Source organism: Typopeltis vanoorti, chromosome 14, assembly GCF_054136105.1.
Source record: "Typopeltis vanoorti isolate ZY-2024b chromosome 14, IOZ_Tvanoo_1.0, whole genome shotgun sequence".
NCBI lineage: Eukaryota > Metazoa > Arthropoda > Arachnida > Uropygi > Thelyphonidae > Typopeltis > Typopeltis vanoorti.
This window is the reverse complement of record NC_143562.1, coordinates 100289986-100306905: the sequence shown is the minus strand read 5'-3', so window position 1 is coordinate 100306905 and position 16920 is coordinate 100289986. Positions and strand designations below refer to the sequence as shown.

At 39.0% G+C, this 16920-nt stretch overlaps 1 protein-coding gene across 1 annotated transcript in view; it reads right to left on the bottom strand.

Moving 5' to 3' along the window:
• The window catches only part of LOC150099804 (sodium channel protein para-like), a 1646355-nt gene that overhangs the window by 1373328 nt on the left and 256107 nt on the right, over window positions 1–16920 (bottom strand). Inside the window, exon 6 of the mRNA XM_090403494.1 lies at window positions 11705–11796. Within this exon, the coding sequence (XP_090259620.1) occupies window positions 11705–11796 (92 nt within the window). The remainder of the gene's footprint in view (window positions 1–11704; window positions 11797–16920) is intronic.

Genomic DNA, 16920 nt, shown 5'->3' with positions numbered 1-16920 from the left:
GTAATTTACAACAGCATTCTTGGAACCTCCTATATGTAGTTGAACTATTTTCCCCCTCTTTCCACCCCCTCGGGACTAACCCAGACCCGAGGCTCAGATTAAATAGAATGATCAAGGGTACTAACAATTCTTTAGCCGCTTCACGTATGACACGAGCTGTTATACCATCCAATCCCATCTCTGTATTCACATTGAAGTTTTGTAATAGACTACTCACCTCCACCTCATTCACCACAATTCCCATATAAACTTTTGGTTCATTCATTTCTGCAATGTCACCACATAGATGATATACTCTTGCAAAGTGCTCGCTCAGTAATTCAACTATATGCGATCACTGAGATGTGGTTGACAGAAGGGGATATAACAACAGGAATAGAAGTCGCTGGGTATAGCATTTTTGGTCAGGATAGGAGGGGAAAGCGTGGTGGTGGGGTGCTGCTTATGATAAGTGATGACCTATGTCCTCTAAGAGTGGAGAATTTGGAAGGAAGTGAGACAAATCATTTTGAGAGCGTATGGTGTGAGGTAGAGGTAGGCAAGGCAGGATATTTAGTGTGGTGTTACTACAGACCCAGGAGCACAGAGGATGGGGACCAGGAGATGTTTAGACAGTTAAGTTTGGCAAGTGCAAGAAGAATGATTGTTATGGGAGATTTTAACTTCAGTAGTATAAATTGGAGAGAGGAAGATGCATGTAGCAATAGGGGAATGGAATTTCTAGAATTCTTGAGGGACAAATGTCTTAGGCAACATGTAACCAAGGGAACAAAATGTTCAAAAGTTTTGGATTTGGTTATAGCATCAGAAGAGTTGATAATAACTGAGTTGACGTCTCTCCCACCAGTTGGAGAGAGTGACCATATGGTGTTGACTTGGAAAATGAATAGACATGCAGGAGTATCAAAGAGACGGGAACTTATGTGGAATTATAAGGCAGGTGATTATAATAGTCTTAGACGTCAACTTCGGGAAGTTTCATGGAGGGAGGAATTGGAAGGCCGGGATATAACCAGTGTGTAGGAAATTGTGAAAGAATATTTGTTATCAGCAATGGTAAGTTGTATACCACGAGTGAAGAAGAGGACGCAATTTGGAGTAAAGTGGATGACAAACAATATTAAACAGGAATTGCATGCGAAAAAGAGGCTATGGAAGAGATATAAGGAGACAGGTGAAGAGATGCATGAGGAATATAAGACACAGGCCAGAAGAGTGACTAGTGTGGTAAGGAAAGCGAAACTGGAATATGAGAGGATATTGGCCCTAAGATCCAAAGAAAATCCTAGGGAATTTTTTAGCTATGTGGCCAGTAGGAGGAGAAATGACTGTGGAAGAATGATATTGTGGGATAAAAATGGGAATAGAGTGACTGATGCAGAGGACATAGTGGAATTGTTCAATGAACACTTTATTGGAGTATTTCATCCTAGAGGAGTCAGTTTTATTGCTAGAGGGATAGGACTGGTTCGAGGTCTGGAGGTACAGGAGGAGAGTGTGTTTCAGATACTGAGTACTCTGGATGTCAGTAAAGCTGTGGGACTGGATGGTATTTTGCCACGAGTTTTGAGAGAATGTGCTAGGGAATTGACAGTACCTTTAACGTGGCTTTTCAATGAAAGTCTGGCTTTGGCAAAGGTGCCCAGGGAATGGAAGGAAGGTAAGATAGTGCCATTGCATAAGTGTGGTAACAGACTGGAAGTGTCTACTTATAGGCCAGTCTGTGTGTCATCAGTAGTTGTTAAGATCTTGGAGAAAGTAGTGAGGGACCGTATACAGCATTGGGCAGATGAGGGTAATGTTATCTGTGAGAATCAACATGGATTTGTGAAAGGACGCTCTTGTTTTAGCAATATGCTAGCCTTTTATAATAAAGTTACTAGAACATTAGATGAGGGAAAGGCATATACTGCAATTTTCTTAGACTTGGCGAAGGCATTTGACAGGGTGCCACATGATAAGCTGATATTTAAGTTGCAGCACATGGGTCTGGATGTCAGATTAGTCAACTGGATTGAGGATTGGCTATCTGATAGGTATCAGAGAGTTGTGTATGGTGGAGCAGTTTCCAGGAGGCAGAGGGTTACAAGTGGGGTCCCACAGGGCTCAGTACTAGGACCTATATTGTTTAACCTTTATACCAATGACATAGCCAGTGGATTGCAGAGGGATATTCAGTTGTTTGCGGATGATGTGAAGCTGGGAAGGATTATTAGTAATAGTGCAGATGTGGTAGCCCTGCAAAAGGATTTAAATAAGCTAGATAGATGGGCAAATGAATGGGGATATCAGTTTAATGTAGCAAAATGTAAGGTCTTGAGGTTTGGGAAACATTGATGGGATGCTCATACTCTATGGGAGGAGTTATACTGGAGGAAGTAGGGGAGACAAGAGATCTGGGGTTGATGATTGATAGAAACCTGAAGTTTAGGGGACATATTGCAAAGGTGGTGAAGGTAACACAGAGGATTGCTGCTATTATGAGAAGGACACTGACCTGCAGAGATAAGAGGGTTATCATTCCGTTGTATAAGTCTCTGATCAGACCACACTTGGACTATTGTTCTCAGATTTGGTCCCTAGGATTTGAATGGGATAAATTAACTGTGGAAAGGGTACAAAGGCAGAAAACAAAGATGGTGTCGGGACTGTACAATATTAGTTATGAGTATCGGCTGAGGGAATGCGGACGGCAGAGTTTGTTGGATAGAAGAAGGAGAGGTGATATGATTGAGACTTTTAAACTGTTGAGAGGTGGTTACAGGGTTGACACTGGGGAGTTCTTTCGCTTGGTTGATCAGCAGGAAGATGACAAGAGGCCATCCCTGGAAGTTACGAAAGGAAACTGTGAGCAAGAGGGTAAGGAGTGGTTTCTTTGTGTGGAGGGTGGTTGAGCCGTGGAATGCATTGTTCTGATGGAGTCGTGGGAGCGAGAATGGTCAGTGAGTTTAAAGAGTGGTATGATAGACTTTGTGTTTCTCGGGGGGGGGGGGGGGACCTCCCCTCGATGAGTCTTGACAGACTTTATGTCTTAGGAAGGACCTCTCTCGAAGAGTCTTTTGACTCCTTGGAGGCCTGAATAATAATAATAATAATATAAACTGATTCAGTTACCTCTCTACCATCGACATTCTTTAAAATCATTCTGCCATATACATTTTTTCTTTTACTTGCAATCAAAAAAACTGTTTATGATTGTCTTTAGCCTGCATGGCCAATGTTCTTTTGTAATCCTTTTTTGCTTTTCTTACCATACTCGTTACCCTTCTGGCCTGGTCTTTATACTGTTCATGTGTTTGCCGGTCACCTTTCTCCTTAAATTCCCTCCATAGTTGTTTCTTTTTTTGCAGCTCCAGCTTAATGGTGTTATTCATCCATTTAACTCATACTTGATTTATTATTCGGAATCTAGGTATACAGTCAGGCAATGCTTCATGCAAACACTTCTTAACCGCCTCCCATGCACTGTCAACTTCTAGCCCTTGCAGTTTTACATGCCATGGCACTGTACCAATCAATCTGCTAAGCTTGTCAAACTTACCAGCCCGATAATTCCACATGTACCCTGTCTTAATTGTAAATTCCACACCTTTAGCCACCTCCCAAGTCAACACCCAATGATCGCTCTCACCAATTGGTGGCAACGTGGTCATATTCGTTACAGCCAATTTCTCAGATGCAATTACTAGGCCAAACACTCTCTGACCCCTAGTATTTTCCATTACATGCTGTCGCAGATAGTTATCCCTTAATAACTGCATAAAATCCAATTCCTCCCTCCCATGTGTCGTCTTCTCCTTCCAATATAACTCTCACTTTTTTTCCCAAAATTAAAGGTAAAAATTTGTGGTGCAAGATATATGCAGGGATGTTCAGAAACTAAAGTTTTCAGGAAAAAACTGAAAATCGGTATGACTTACCAAGAATCTCCCATTCACTATTGTGTAGTATGTAGAAAGTCTATCCAAGTAGCATCATCTTCTTTCCCATTATTTCAAGCAAAAATTACCAGTAATTTAAAGAGTTGAAATAAGTAACGAACAATCCTTCATGAATGACTAATGAGAAGTGAAAATGGAGCACGAAACAGACAGCAATGGTAGGCCAGTAGAGATACAGCAGCTATGAAAGTGCATGTTGATTGGTGCAGTATTAACAAAAGACTGTGCGACTCAACAACAGATGTAAGCCGATCCCTTCAAAATATCTGAAACTTCCATAACACCATTCACTATATATCTTAGTTTTAACATGTTTGTGTCAGGGTGGTGTTTTGCCCGTTTATCGTTCCGATGGGGCTTGTCATTACTATTTGTGTACCACTTCTGCATCACGCAGGCTCAATTGACACAAAGATTCAACTCTTCAGTTGAATTTTATTGCTGTTGAGCCGGCAGCTGGACTCACAGCTGCCAGCTCACATTATATGGCTTGTTTCAATTAGAGTAGAATTTTATTTGAAATTAGTCTTTGTGATTTGTCTAAATGACATCAAAAATTTCAAATGCAATCAAACAAACATTTATTTCAAGTAATTGAAGAATTGGACAATAATTTTTAATTAGATACTGTATTTGCCAGTGCAACATAAGGATTTTGTTTGAGTTGATACAGAATAGTTTTTGTGGGTGGGAGAGGACAGAAAATTCATTAGTGTGATTCATTAGTTAGTGTCATTTTTATCCCAGTTGTCTCCACAGACTGCAAATGTCTCTGTACCTAATTCAGTGATACAATTAATCTACTTGTTTTTCTTACATCTTCAGTATAGTGGCTGTTGGGTAGGGAGTGTTGTTTACTGTGGGTAGTGAGTTACTATTGCCCCACATGGAACGTGTTTCAACTTTTTTTCGTGTGTAAAGTATATGCGAAACTTTTTAATTTCTTTTTTCATAAAGTAAATCAGGTGTGCAAGTTATACATGAGGGTGAGTTATATTTGAGTAAATACAGTATATAAACTCACTGAGAATAATAAGTTTCAAAACAGTGGATTATATGCATAGTATGTCTATGACATACCTCACAGATGTTGTTCATGTAGTAATGATCCAATATGCTGCAAGACCAGATAACTAATTTTTATATGAGATTGGTTTCTGTTTTGCGATTGGGAAAAGAAAAGAAAAAAAAAAGAGAGGCCAGGTTATGGTTAAAGGAGTTTTAGTTAAATAAATCTGATGGGAATATGCCAGTGTGTTAATATATTTGTCATAGAGTAAGCATCTGGTAAAGACAACTACTTTTAACAATAAATAGAAAAATTCCTTTCTGATAGTTTTGATATTCAGTTTTATTTTTCCTTATACATATGGGTACTATGAGATCAGCTTTATTCCAATAATCTGGAATTCAGCCTTATGATCAGCATTCTGTGATATGCAATTAAAACTATGCACACAATCCATCATACCTCTCCTTGAACCCATTAACAGACAAAGCACTCACAACTGACTCTGACCACTCATTCCGCTCATTCACAACTCTCCAAGCAAAAATCTAGTCCTTGGACCCCTACTAATCACACTTTTATTCGACATCTAGGAATGACTCCCTCGTTCTGGCTCCTCCAGCCAAGTGCTGAAACATTTCTCCTACATCAATCCTATAAAATCCTTTAAGCAACTTAATGTTTCTATCATATCCCCTCTTTTTCTCCTGTCAACCAACTTCTGCAATATACACATACCCTCAGCCTATCTTCATATGGAACAATTCACAAACCATGCAAATAATCCACTCCACTGTTTCGAAATCCCAAAGAAAACCAGGAGATCAGACTTGAGCACAGTAATCCAGATGTAGATGTATCAAGGCCTTATGAAGGGGAATAACAACTTCCTTATCTCTACTTGTTAATATGTTCTTCAATAGCCAAGTAATCTTATGTGCTGCCTTAGCAACCTTAGCAATACTCTAAACTTTAACTCTCTATCTATCATCACCCCTAAATCTCTAGCTTCCTCTATTTCATGGAGTACAGTGCCATCAGTGTGATATACAGCTTGTAATCTGTTTATCCCAAAATGCATAACTTTACATTTCTCCACATTGAAGTGATACCCATTATATTTTGCCCATACTAAAAGATAATTTAAATCATCTTGCAAGCATTCCAAATCACCTTAACTATTACTTTGCTTAATTTCACATCATCAGCAAACAACTGGATATTTCATTTTAAGTTATTTCCTACATCATTTATGTACAAATTAAACAGCAATGGTTCCAGCACAGAACCTTGTGGCACACCACTAGCCAGTTGTTTTTGCTTTGATTTTTCCCCTCCATTTACCACTTTTTGATATCTGTCCAGCAATCAATCTCTTATCCAGAAATTTAAGGGTGTATTAGAGGCAACTGACTAATATTATATGTGTTGCATATTAATAATCTTCTACTTTTCTGAGCATTGCAGACCAAAATGTCTTTCACTTTGTAAATGCATTCTTTTCTTTTATTTGTGTCATTTTAACAGCATTTTAAATTGTATTATATATTTGTGCTTTTAGAAGTATATTATACTTTTAGATTTCTTAGGTGTTATATTAAAATATATCATCTTTACTTCGTTTTCACATTTGAATTTTGTTTATAGTTATTATTATTACGGGCAACTTATTCACAGTCATGGCACTGACAACAGACTCCGCAGCTTATTCCACTCATTCACCACTCTCGAAGTAAAAAACCTAGCTCTAATACCCCTATTAACCACATTTTTGCTCAGCTTCCATGTATGGCTCCTAGTCCTCCCACCACCGGCCCTAGTCCCAAAAATATCGTCTGAATTAATCTTATAGAAACTGTTCAGTAATTTGAATGTCTCAATCATATCACCCCTTTTCCACCTATCAACCAATTTCTGCAACCCACAAATCTTCAACCTGTTCTCATAAGGTTCATTCCACAGATCTGCTATCATCTTGGTTACTCGTCTCTGGATCCTCTCCACCTCCTCCCCATCAAGAAGAAACCCTGGTGCCCATATCTGGGCACACAGTAGTCTAGATGGGGTCTTATCAAGGCTCAATACAGAGGAACAATAACTTATTTGTCTCTGCTTGTTAAAGTATTTTTCAGCAACCAAGTGATTTGATGAGCTGATTTAGCCACTTTTGCAATGTGCCCCCTAAACTTCAACTCCCTATCCACCAACACTTCCAAATCCCTGACCTTATCAATCTCCTGGAGCACGGTTCCACCAATGTGATATACTGCTGCTAATCTTTTCACCCCAAAATGCATAACCTTACACTTTGCCACATTAAATTGACATCCATTTTCTTTAGCGCAGTCCTCCAAACTATCCAAATCATCTTGCAAAATTTTGACATATTGTGCACTCACTATTTCTCTACCCAACTTTGCATCATCAGCAAACAAGTGAACACTTTCTCTCAGAACCTTTCCTATATCGTTAATGAACAAACTGAAAAGTAGTGGTCCAAGAACAGAACCCTGTGGCACACCACTAGTCACAGGCCCTTTTTTGGACTCCACTCCTGAATAAACCACTCTCTGATATCTCTCCATGAACCACCCTCCTCTCCATCTCACCAACTCTATATCCATTCCCATATGTCTCAATTGCTGCAGTTTACTGTTTAGAATTTCATATGGTATCCTGTGAAAGGCCTTAGCAAGGTCCAGTAGAATCACAACCCATTACCCTTATTAAGTTCAGCCGTGTTATGTCACTGTGTTATAAAACTTGAGCAAGTTACTGAGGCATGATCTACCCTTCACAAAACCATGTTGTCCCTCATACAGTATCCCAATTTTATCTATCCAATCCTGTATTTTTCTCTTGACTAATTTCTACAAGAACTCGACAACGATTCCTGATATGCCGATCTGTCGGTAATTTACAACAGCAGTCTTGGAACCTCCTTTATGCAGAACTATTTTCCCCTCTTTCCACCCCCCTCAGGACTAACCCAGACCTAAGACTCAAATTAAACAAAATGGTCAAGGGCACTGACAATTCTTTAGCCGCTTCACGTACCACAAGAGCTGGTATACCATCCAATCCCACAGATGTATTGACATTGAGGTTTTGTAGTAGACTATTCACCTCAACTTCATTCACCACAATTCCGTTATAAGCTATTGGTTCATTCATTCCTGCAATGTCACCACCTGGATGATATACTCTTGCAAAGCGCTCGCTCAGTAATTCAACTATATCAACTGATTCGGTTACCTCCTTACCATCGGCATTCTTTAAAATCATTCTGCCATATACATTGTTCTTTTGCTTGCAACATATCGAAAAAACTGTTTGGGATTCTCTTTAGCCTTCATGGCTAATGTTCTTTCATAATCAATTTTTGCTTTTCTTACCACACTTGTCACCCTTTGCGCTTTATACCGTTCATGTGCCTGCTGGTCACCTTTCTCCTTAAATTTCCTCCATAGTTGTTTCTTTTTCTGCATCTCAAGCTTAATGGTGTTATTCATCCATTTAACCCCAACTTGATTTATTATTCGGACTCTAGGTATACAGTCAGCCATTGCCTCATGCAAACACTTGTTAACTGCCTCCCATGCACTATAAACATCTAGCCCTTGCAGTTTTTCATGCCATGGCACTGAACCAATCAAACTTCTAAGCTTGTCATACTTACCAGCCAGATAATTCCACATATACCCTGTCTTAATTGTAAATTCCACACCTTTAGTCACCTCCCAAGTCAAGACCCTTTGATCACTTTCACCAATTGGTGTCAACGTGGTCATATTCGTTACAACCAAATTCTCAGATGCAATTACTAGGTCAAGCACTCTCTGACCCCTAGTATATTCCATTGCATACTGTCTCAGATAGTTATCCATTAATAACTGCATAAAATCCAATTCCTTCCTCCCATGTGTCCTCTCCTCCTTCCAATCAATGTTACCATAGTTGAAATCTCCCCTAATAATTACCCTCCTTTCACTCATTTCTTCTATTTGCTTATGCATACTATCTACACCATCTATTCCATCAACTGGTCTATAGCAGCACCCAACTGTATATTTTGTTCTGCTAGTTTCAATCTCATGCCAAATGGCCTCAAATGTGCTCTTTTCTCTATCCTGCAGTTCCACTTCTATTCTTCTTGGCTATAGCTCATCAGTTATCATCAATAACACTCCTCCCCCATTGTACTCTTCCTGTCACTCCTCAACACATCATATCCCTCACATTCAATTCCACTAACTATATCATCTTCTGTCAGCCATGTTTCACTAATGCCAATAACCTGTGCCTGGAAGTGCCAACCTAGGCCAAAATTTTTTTCTTCTTGTTCCTAATACTTTTGGCATTAGTATATATGAATTGCAGAAGCCCATTTGTCCCATCCCTATTTTGATGCCTTATACTAACTATCCCATTCTAATTTGTTGTCTTTCGTACTCGCTCTGGCATATTACACACATTCATACACTGAACTGTCTCCCTAAAGTCTGCATATCTACTTCCACCCCACCCCCCTTAATAACTCTAGTTTCTCTGATTTTGCACATCCACTTCCACTACATTCAACACCTTTTCAAGTCTCCATACACCAAATCCATTCAAACGTAAACCATTCAACTTATATAAATCCATTCGCCCATCGAACTCACTCCACACATTCACATATTCCACACCACTCCTCCTGCATAATTCACTCATAATGTCATTAGCGATAATGGCCCTCCGTATATACTCTTCACTGTTATACTGCAGCAACATACTCATCATCCTAACTCTCTCACTCTTCTCTTTTGCTACCTCAAACAATTCCTTCAAATCCTCTCTCATAGCCATTTTGTCTCCTTCCAAATCATTTGTACCTGCTACTACTATCAATTCTTTCACCCGCTGCTTTTGCATTCTAATTGACTCACTTACATCCTTAACGTTTGCACCAGGTTGGTACGATTTTGTTAAACTCTCAACTATCACACCTCTTACTAAAGAATCTCCGTACAACACTCATTCTTTCATTTCGTTTACACTCACTATCATACTCTTATTTTTCCTATCATACTTTTGCCATTTATTAGTCGATACACTCAGTAAACATTTTTGCCAATGCTCCAGCTGCCGATTTTCCCTGTGTATCGCTCCACATAACCGCGTGATCTCACTCATTGCATCAGTCTCATCATTTTCATTTTCCGTTAATTCATTCATCCATTCTGTATATTTACCTTCATTCTCACTTTCGACGACACTCTCACAGCTATCTGGTACTACCTCGCAAATGTCACTCGCATTCATACCTCGCATAACGCTATTTTCTACATTCACACTTTCAATAACGATATCACCCTCATGACCTGAAACACTCTTTAAATCCTCACATTCCTTACACTTTCTGCACACATTCACTCCACTATTATTGTTTAACCAGACTCTAACCACTCTCCTCAATGGATACATTTCGCAAATGGTATACTGAATCAAATCCTTTAAATTAAAACTTTTAGACAAAGATGGCGACCTGGATGCCATCTTTGTATTTCTCTTCATGGGGGCCATGTGCACAAATAATCATATCTATCAATTTACTAATTAAAATACTCAGAAAATACACAAAAAATCACCCAGACATGCTAGGTAGAAAAAAGTAAATATTACTATGTAAGATTCAAGCAAATTTACCAATTATTGCTCAAAATAATGCTTATCTGTTTTCAGGAGCTCTCTATTAACACTACACACATGTATTTTCAGCTATTTTAATCTCCCATCTTGTAATCTTCGCTATATTCATTTATTATTATTGTTATAATGTAATCATTATTTTCAATATTCCATGGTTTTGATATATTTTAACTTTGTTTATTTTTATTTCATCTTCATATTTTAACAAATCTTTAAACATATCTCAACCCCCCCCAGAGGAAACTTAAATTCTAAAGATTTGCTGTTTCCACAAGAGTTAATATCACATAGGTAGGCTGATATTATCATTACAACATTAAAAAAAGACATAAATTATCATTAATGTCTTTTTTTCAATATTTATAGTAATAGAGGAATTATAGCCAGAAATGGTTGCCCTCTTGTGGGGCTCCATATTCATAAGAGCTTGCTTATCGGTTCATACTAACACAATCAATTTTCTTATACAATTCCATTTACCATTCAAATGCATTCCACACAATCAGTAAACAGCACCCCTTTTTCCTTGCATGCTGCTAACATACCATTCATGAATTCTGTTTGCTGTCTCAACTCATGATTGCCTTAACTGAGCAGCACACCATACTACCCATTAATGCCCTTACACTTTTACTTCTTACATTCAAGGCATCTATCACCTTGTTCATCCTACCTTCTGGAGCTCAAACTCATGCTCTCTCTCTCATTTGCCATATCTTTAATAATGGAATCTCAATAATAGAGAGTGACTCTTGAATCATTCACCACCTCTTTTTCTCCACGAACTTTCATTCATTCCTTTTCACCAATATCTCATTTTGTGTACCTCATCTCATTTCAATAATCATAATCATCAATATTTGTGCTGGCAATTACACTTTCATACTGCCAATTACTCTCAATTTTGGTCCAACAGTCCTGCCATCATTCATTCCTACAATCTTGTGACAATGATAGCTGATTAGAAATAGAAAATTAAGATCATGAAATATAGCAATTCTGGAAATTACTATTCTGGAAATTATGATTCTATTTTAAGATTAAACAGAAGTGTTTTAAATACCTGGAACAATGGCTACTGTTTTTAAGGCTCGTAGTACTCGGAAGGTCCTCAGAGCACTCAGATTTCCCAAATCTACTCCCATTGTAATATATCTATAAAGAAATATTAAATTTTAGCATATTTTATTTAAAATATTTCACATCAAGCAGGAATTAAATGAGAATATTTGGCCATGTTGCACTTTAATGGAATAACTTACAGCACAAAAGAAATAATTATTATTATTATTTAACACCTCTAGGGAGGCCTAAGACTCATCGAGGAAAGGCAACTACTCTACAACTCTCCGGCTCCACCACACAACCTCATCCACAAACTGCCTCATCTGCACCAACGCCATCTACTGTCCACCATCACTACTATTATTTTCACAAACAATCACACACATCCAAACATCTATCTCTAATCCATAGTATTTAGTAATAAGAGTGACATCTTCTGGCTACTTTTATATGGAAATATGACTTCTGCATTACTTCACCCTTAGTATCTCTTCTGGATCTGATTCCCACTGATGAGACCTCAATTAAGGTTGAAACCATGAAACCAGTCTGCATAGTGACCATTCCCATAATCAGGGCCGGCGGAAGCAGGCATGCAAAGCATGTGGTGCATGCAGGCACCGCTACGAAGGGGCACCGGGGCATGGGTCATAAGTTCATTGTTAAGAAACAAAATTTTTATCATAAAAACAAAAAATTATTAGAATGATCAATATTAAAATAAATAAGGCTGGATACACTGAATAAAAATGTTTAAAAAATTGTATATTGCCGGCTGTTTACAATTTTGCAACAAGAGCAGGCTAAATGCTTGCCTCCATAATATTATTATTATTATTAAACAAGACCTCATGGAGTCAAAGACTCATCTAGGAGGTCCTTTTATCTCACACACATCTCATCATACCGGGTCTTAAACACATTCAAACTCCCTGCAGACACCACACTCTCAGGCAAGGCATTCCAATCATTCACAACTCTGCACGAAAAAAACCTGCCTCTCACTCCCCTACTCACACCCTCTTTATACAGTTTCCAGGGATGACCTCTGGTTCTCCCCTGATCTCCCACTATTCGCTGTAGAACTTCTCCACCATTGATCCTATAGCAACCCCTTACCAACTTGTAGGTCTCTATCATATCTCCCCTCTTCCTTCTCTCCACTAGTCTCTGCAAATTACATCTTTTCAATCTTTCCTCATACTCGACATTCCAGAGGTCAGAAACTACCTTAGTCAGTCGCCTTTGGACCCTTTCCAACATCTCTTCATCCTTCTGAAAACCAGGTGACCAAATCTGGGCACAATAGTCCATGTGTGGCCTAATGAAAGCCTTATACAATGGAACAAGAATCTCCCTACTTCTACATGTCAGTGTCCTCCTCATCATTCCCAGAAGTCTTTGTGTTGTCTTCACAATTTTGGCGATGTGACCCCTAAATTTTAGATCCTTATCCACTATCACTCCCAGATCTCTTATTTCCTCTACTTCCAACAATATATTTTCACCAAGCATAAATTCTGCATCCCATCTTTGTTTTCCAAATTTTAAAACCTTACATTTTGCAACATTGAACTCACATCCCCATTTGCTTGCCCAATCACTCAATTTATTCAAGTCTTCTTGCAAGGCCACAACATCTTCACTACTCTTTATGGTTCGTCCCAACTTTGCATCATCTGCAAACAACTGAATATCTCCATCCAAATCTTCGCCAATATCATTAATATACAAGTTAAATAGTAATGGCCCTAAAACAGATCCCTGAGGCACTCCACTAGTGACTTTCCTTTTCCTGGATATTGCACCCCCATACACAACTTGTTGATACCTATCAGATAGCCAGTCTCCAATCCAATGCACTAATCTAATATCCAACCCCATCTGCTCTAGTTTGACTGTCAACTTATCATGAGGCACTCTATCAAAAGCTTTTGCGAAATCCAAGTATATTACTGTGTATCCTTCTCCTCTGTCCAAGGAAGCAGTCACTTTATTGTAATAAGTAAGTAGATTACTAAAACACGACCTCCCTTTAGCAAATCCATGCTGTCCATCAAAGATTATACCATTGTTGTCAACCCAACTCTGGATCCTAGTTCTCACAAGCTTCTCCAACAACTTAACCACAACACCTGACACACAGATAGGCCTATAGTTTGATGCTTGAGTTCGATCACCTCCTTTATGAAGTGGCACAATCTTGCCCTCCTTCCACTCTTTAGGGACTTGACCAAGTGCAAGACTCGTATTAAAAAAATATGTCAAGGCAGGTGTCAACTCTCTGGCACATTCCTTCAGAATACGCGGTGATATATTATCAAGTCCCACAGCCTTATTTACATCTAGTTTACTCAACTCCCCAAACACCTCTTGCTCACTTACAGTCAGTCTCTCCTCCCCATCATCAACTGCTCTTAATCTCTCCATGAAGTCACATTCACAAGATTGAAAGATCTTTATGAACTGCTCATTAAGTATCTCCACCACACATTCTGCAACAGCTGTCTTTATACCATTTCCTCCAATCAATGTCATCCTTCCATAATCATTCTTTCTTTTGCTGGCTACATATCGAAAGAACTCCCTAGGATTCTTTTTAGCTTCATTAGCTAACTGCTGTTCATACCTCTCTTTAGCTACTCTCACCAACCAAGTCACTCTCCTTGCCTGGTCTTTGTAGAACTCATGAAATTGGTTACTTCCACTTCTCTTATGCTGCCTCCACAATGCCCTTTTTCTCTGTATTGCATGCTTAATCTCTTTATTCATCCATCTCACACCTAACTTATTTAACCTTCTCACCCGTGGTATACATTTAGACATTGCATCCACTAAATATTTTTTGAAAATCCCCCAAGCTGCATTGATCTCTTTTCCAGCTAACTCCTCATTCCATGCTACACCTGCAAGCTGTCTCCTGAGCTCTTCATAATCACCCCCCTTGTAGTTCCACATATACCCTTTTTTCACAGGGGTCCTTGCACTGCTGGCAACCACCCAAGTAATCACCTCATGGTCACTTTCGCCAATTGGTGGATGATTTGATACCTCATTGATAATTACATCCTCCGATGAGATGACCAAATCCAAGACCCTTAATCCTCTTGTGCCCTCTGTTACATACTGTCTGAGGTAGTTATCCCTCAAAAACTCAAGAAACTCATTTTCTTTACTTCCAGTTGCTATCTCTTCATTCCAATCTATATTGCCATAATTAAAATCACCCATAATGATCATCCTTTTCTTATTTGCTTGGCTTATTTGACTATACATTTCACTATCACCACCATCCACATTACCAGGTCAATGAAGGTATGAAGCTATCGTTCTCCTAGAAGTCCTGATGGTGCCCTCTGGCGGGCTAAGTAGGCGTTCTTGTCCATATAAAGTGAAACGGTGAACGGTTTTTATGTGCAGAAACTAATTTTCGTACAAAACATTTGTTGCTATGTAACCAGTCATATGGTACTGTAAAACTCGATTGTAGCTTAAATATTCCAAAGCACATTACATTTGATTGTTTACTTAGGTTATGTCCCATGTGAATATTGTAAAAATAAACTTTGTTTGTCTCTGTATAGTTTGTTTTAGATGTTATTGTAAATAACACTCTGGAAGTTAACTGTATATACTGCTTTAATAAGAATATGTTAGAGTCTTGTAGACAGGCTTATACGTTGGTTATGCATTTCTAAATAACTTAGGGAATTGAAACAACGTAGATCCGAATATAAATTAAATTATACTTTAATAGATATTTCCGATATTTCGGCAATGTCACATTGCCATTTTCTAAAGGAACTTACAAAATGGCAGGTGCACACAGGCAATAACAATACAGTAACTGAGAATGAAGGTATGAAGCTATCGTTCTCCTAGAAGTCCTGATGGTGCCCTCTGGCGGGCTAAGTAGGCGTTCTTGTCCATTGGGCTGAAGGTCTGCTGATGTATGCCTCCCAAATTTGGGGCAGTCGCATACAACCAAATTTGTTGAGGTTTGGAGAGTTTCTTATGGCAGAGGCTGATTCCATAAATAATCTTTCGAATTTATATTTGCTCTGGTGTATTATTGTTGCTGTCCCTTGCAGTTGTAAACTGTCTTACTTTGGCCAAACAGGCAGGATAGCGAATATCAGAATTTCTGACCACAAGGACTACATCTGGTTTCACAAGTACAGCCATTCTGGTCTTGCAGACCATGCTCCGGATATACACCACAGAATACGGTGGAAGAAAGCAACAATAATACACCGGAGCAAATATAAATTCGAAAGATTATTTATGGAATCAGCCTCTGCCATAAGAAACTCTCCAAACCTCAACAAATTTGGTTGTATGTGACTGCCCCAAATTTGGGAGGCATACATCAGCAGACCTTCAGCCCAACGGCCAAGAACGCCTACTTATCCTGCCAGAGGGCACCATCGGGACTTCTAGGAGAACGATAGCTTCATACTTTCATTCTCAGTTACTGTATTGTTATTGCCTGTGTGCACCTGCCATTTTGTAAGTTCCTTTAGAAAATGGCAATGTGACATTGCCGAAATATCGGAAATATCTATTAAAGTATAATTTAATTTATATTCGGATCTATGTTGTTTCGATTCCTTAAGTTATTTAGAAATATGTTAGAGTGTTAAAAACAAAGGCAATGTTTATATTGTCGAAGCTGCATGTAATAGATCTACATGGCGGCATTAGAAAGATTGTTATTAAAATTTGTTTGTATGAAAAAGGCTTGCAGGCTCTAAGTGTAAACATCTGCTAAGTCAGTCAGAAAGGTTCAAACAACTTTCCGATGGCCGGCAACTTACAATTAAAAGAAAGCGGAGGAGAACAAAAGGCGTGCTAAACTTGAAACTTAAGATGAAAGAATCATACTGATTCTTTGGGGGTTGCCAAACTTCATGCAAGGTCTCAGAGGAGGTATAATAAAAAGGGACTGAAGCAAACAGAAGGGGCTGCACGGATCCAGAGATTGCTGCAGAAGTAAAGGGGGCCCAGTTCCAGAGATGTCCACAGAGAGACAGGAGGGGCTGCCCGGTTCCAGATGCTGTCAAAGCGGAGGCAGCTCAGTTCCAGACATTGCTAAAACTGCCTGGTCCCAGACATTGCCAAAGAGAGACAGAGCTGCTCGGTTCCAGACATCATCAGAGAGCATCCCAGATCCAGACGTTGGTTGAGAGAGGAGTTTTCCGCTTCCAGAAAGGA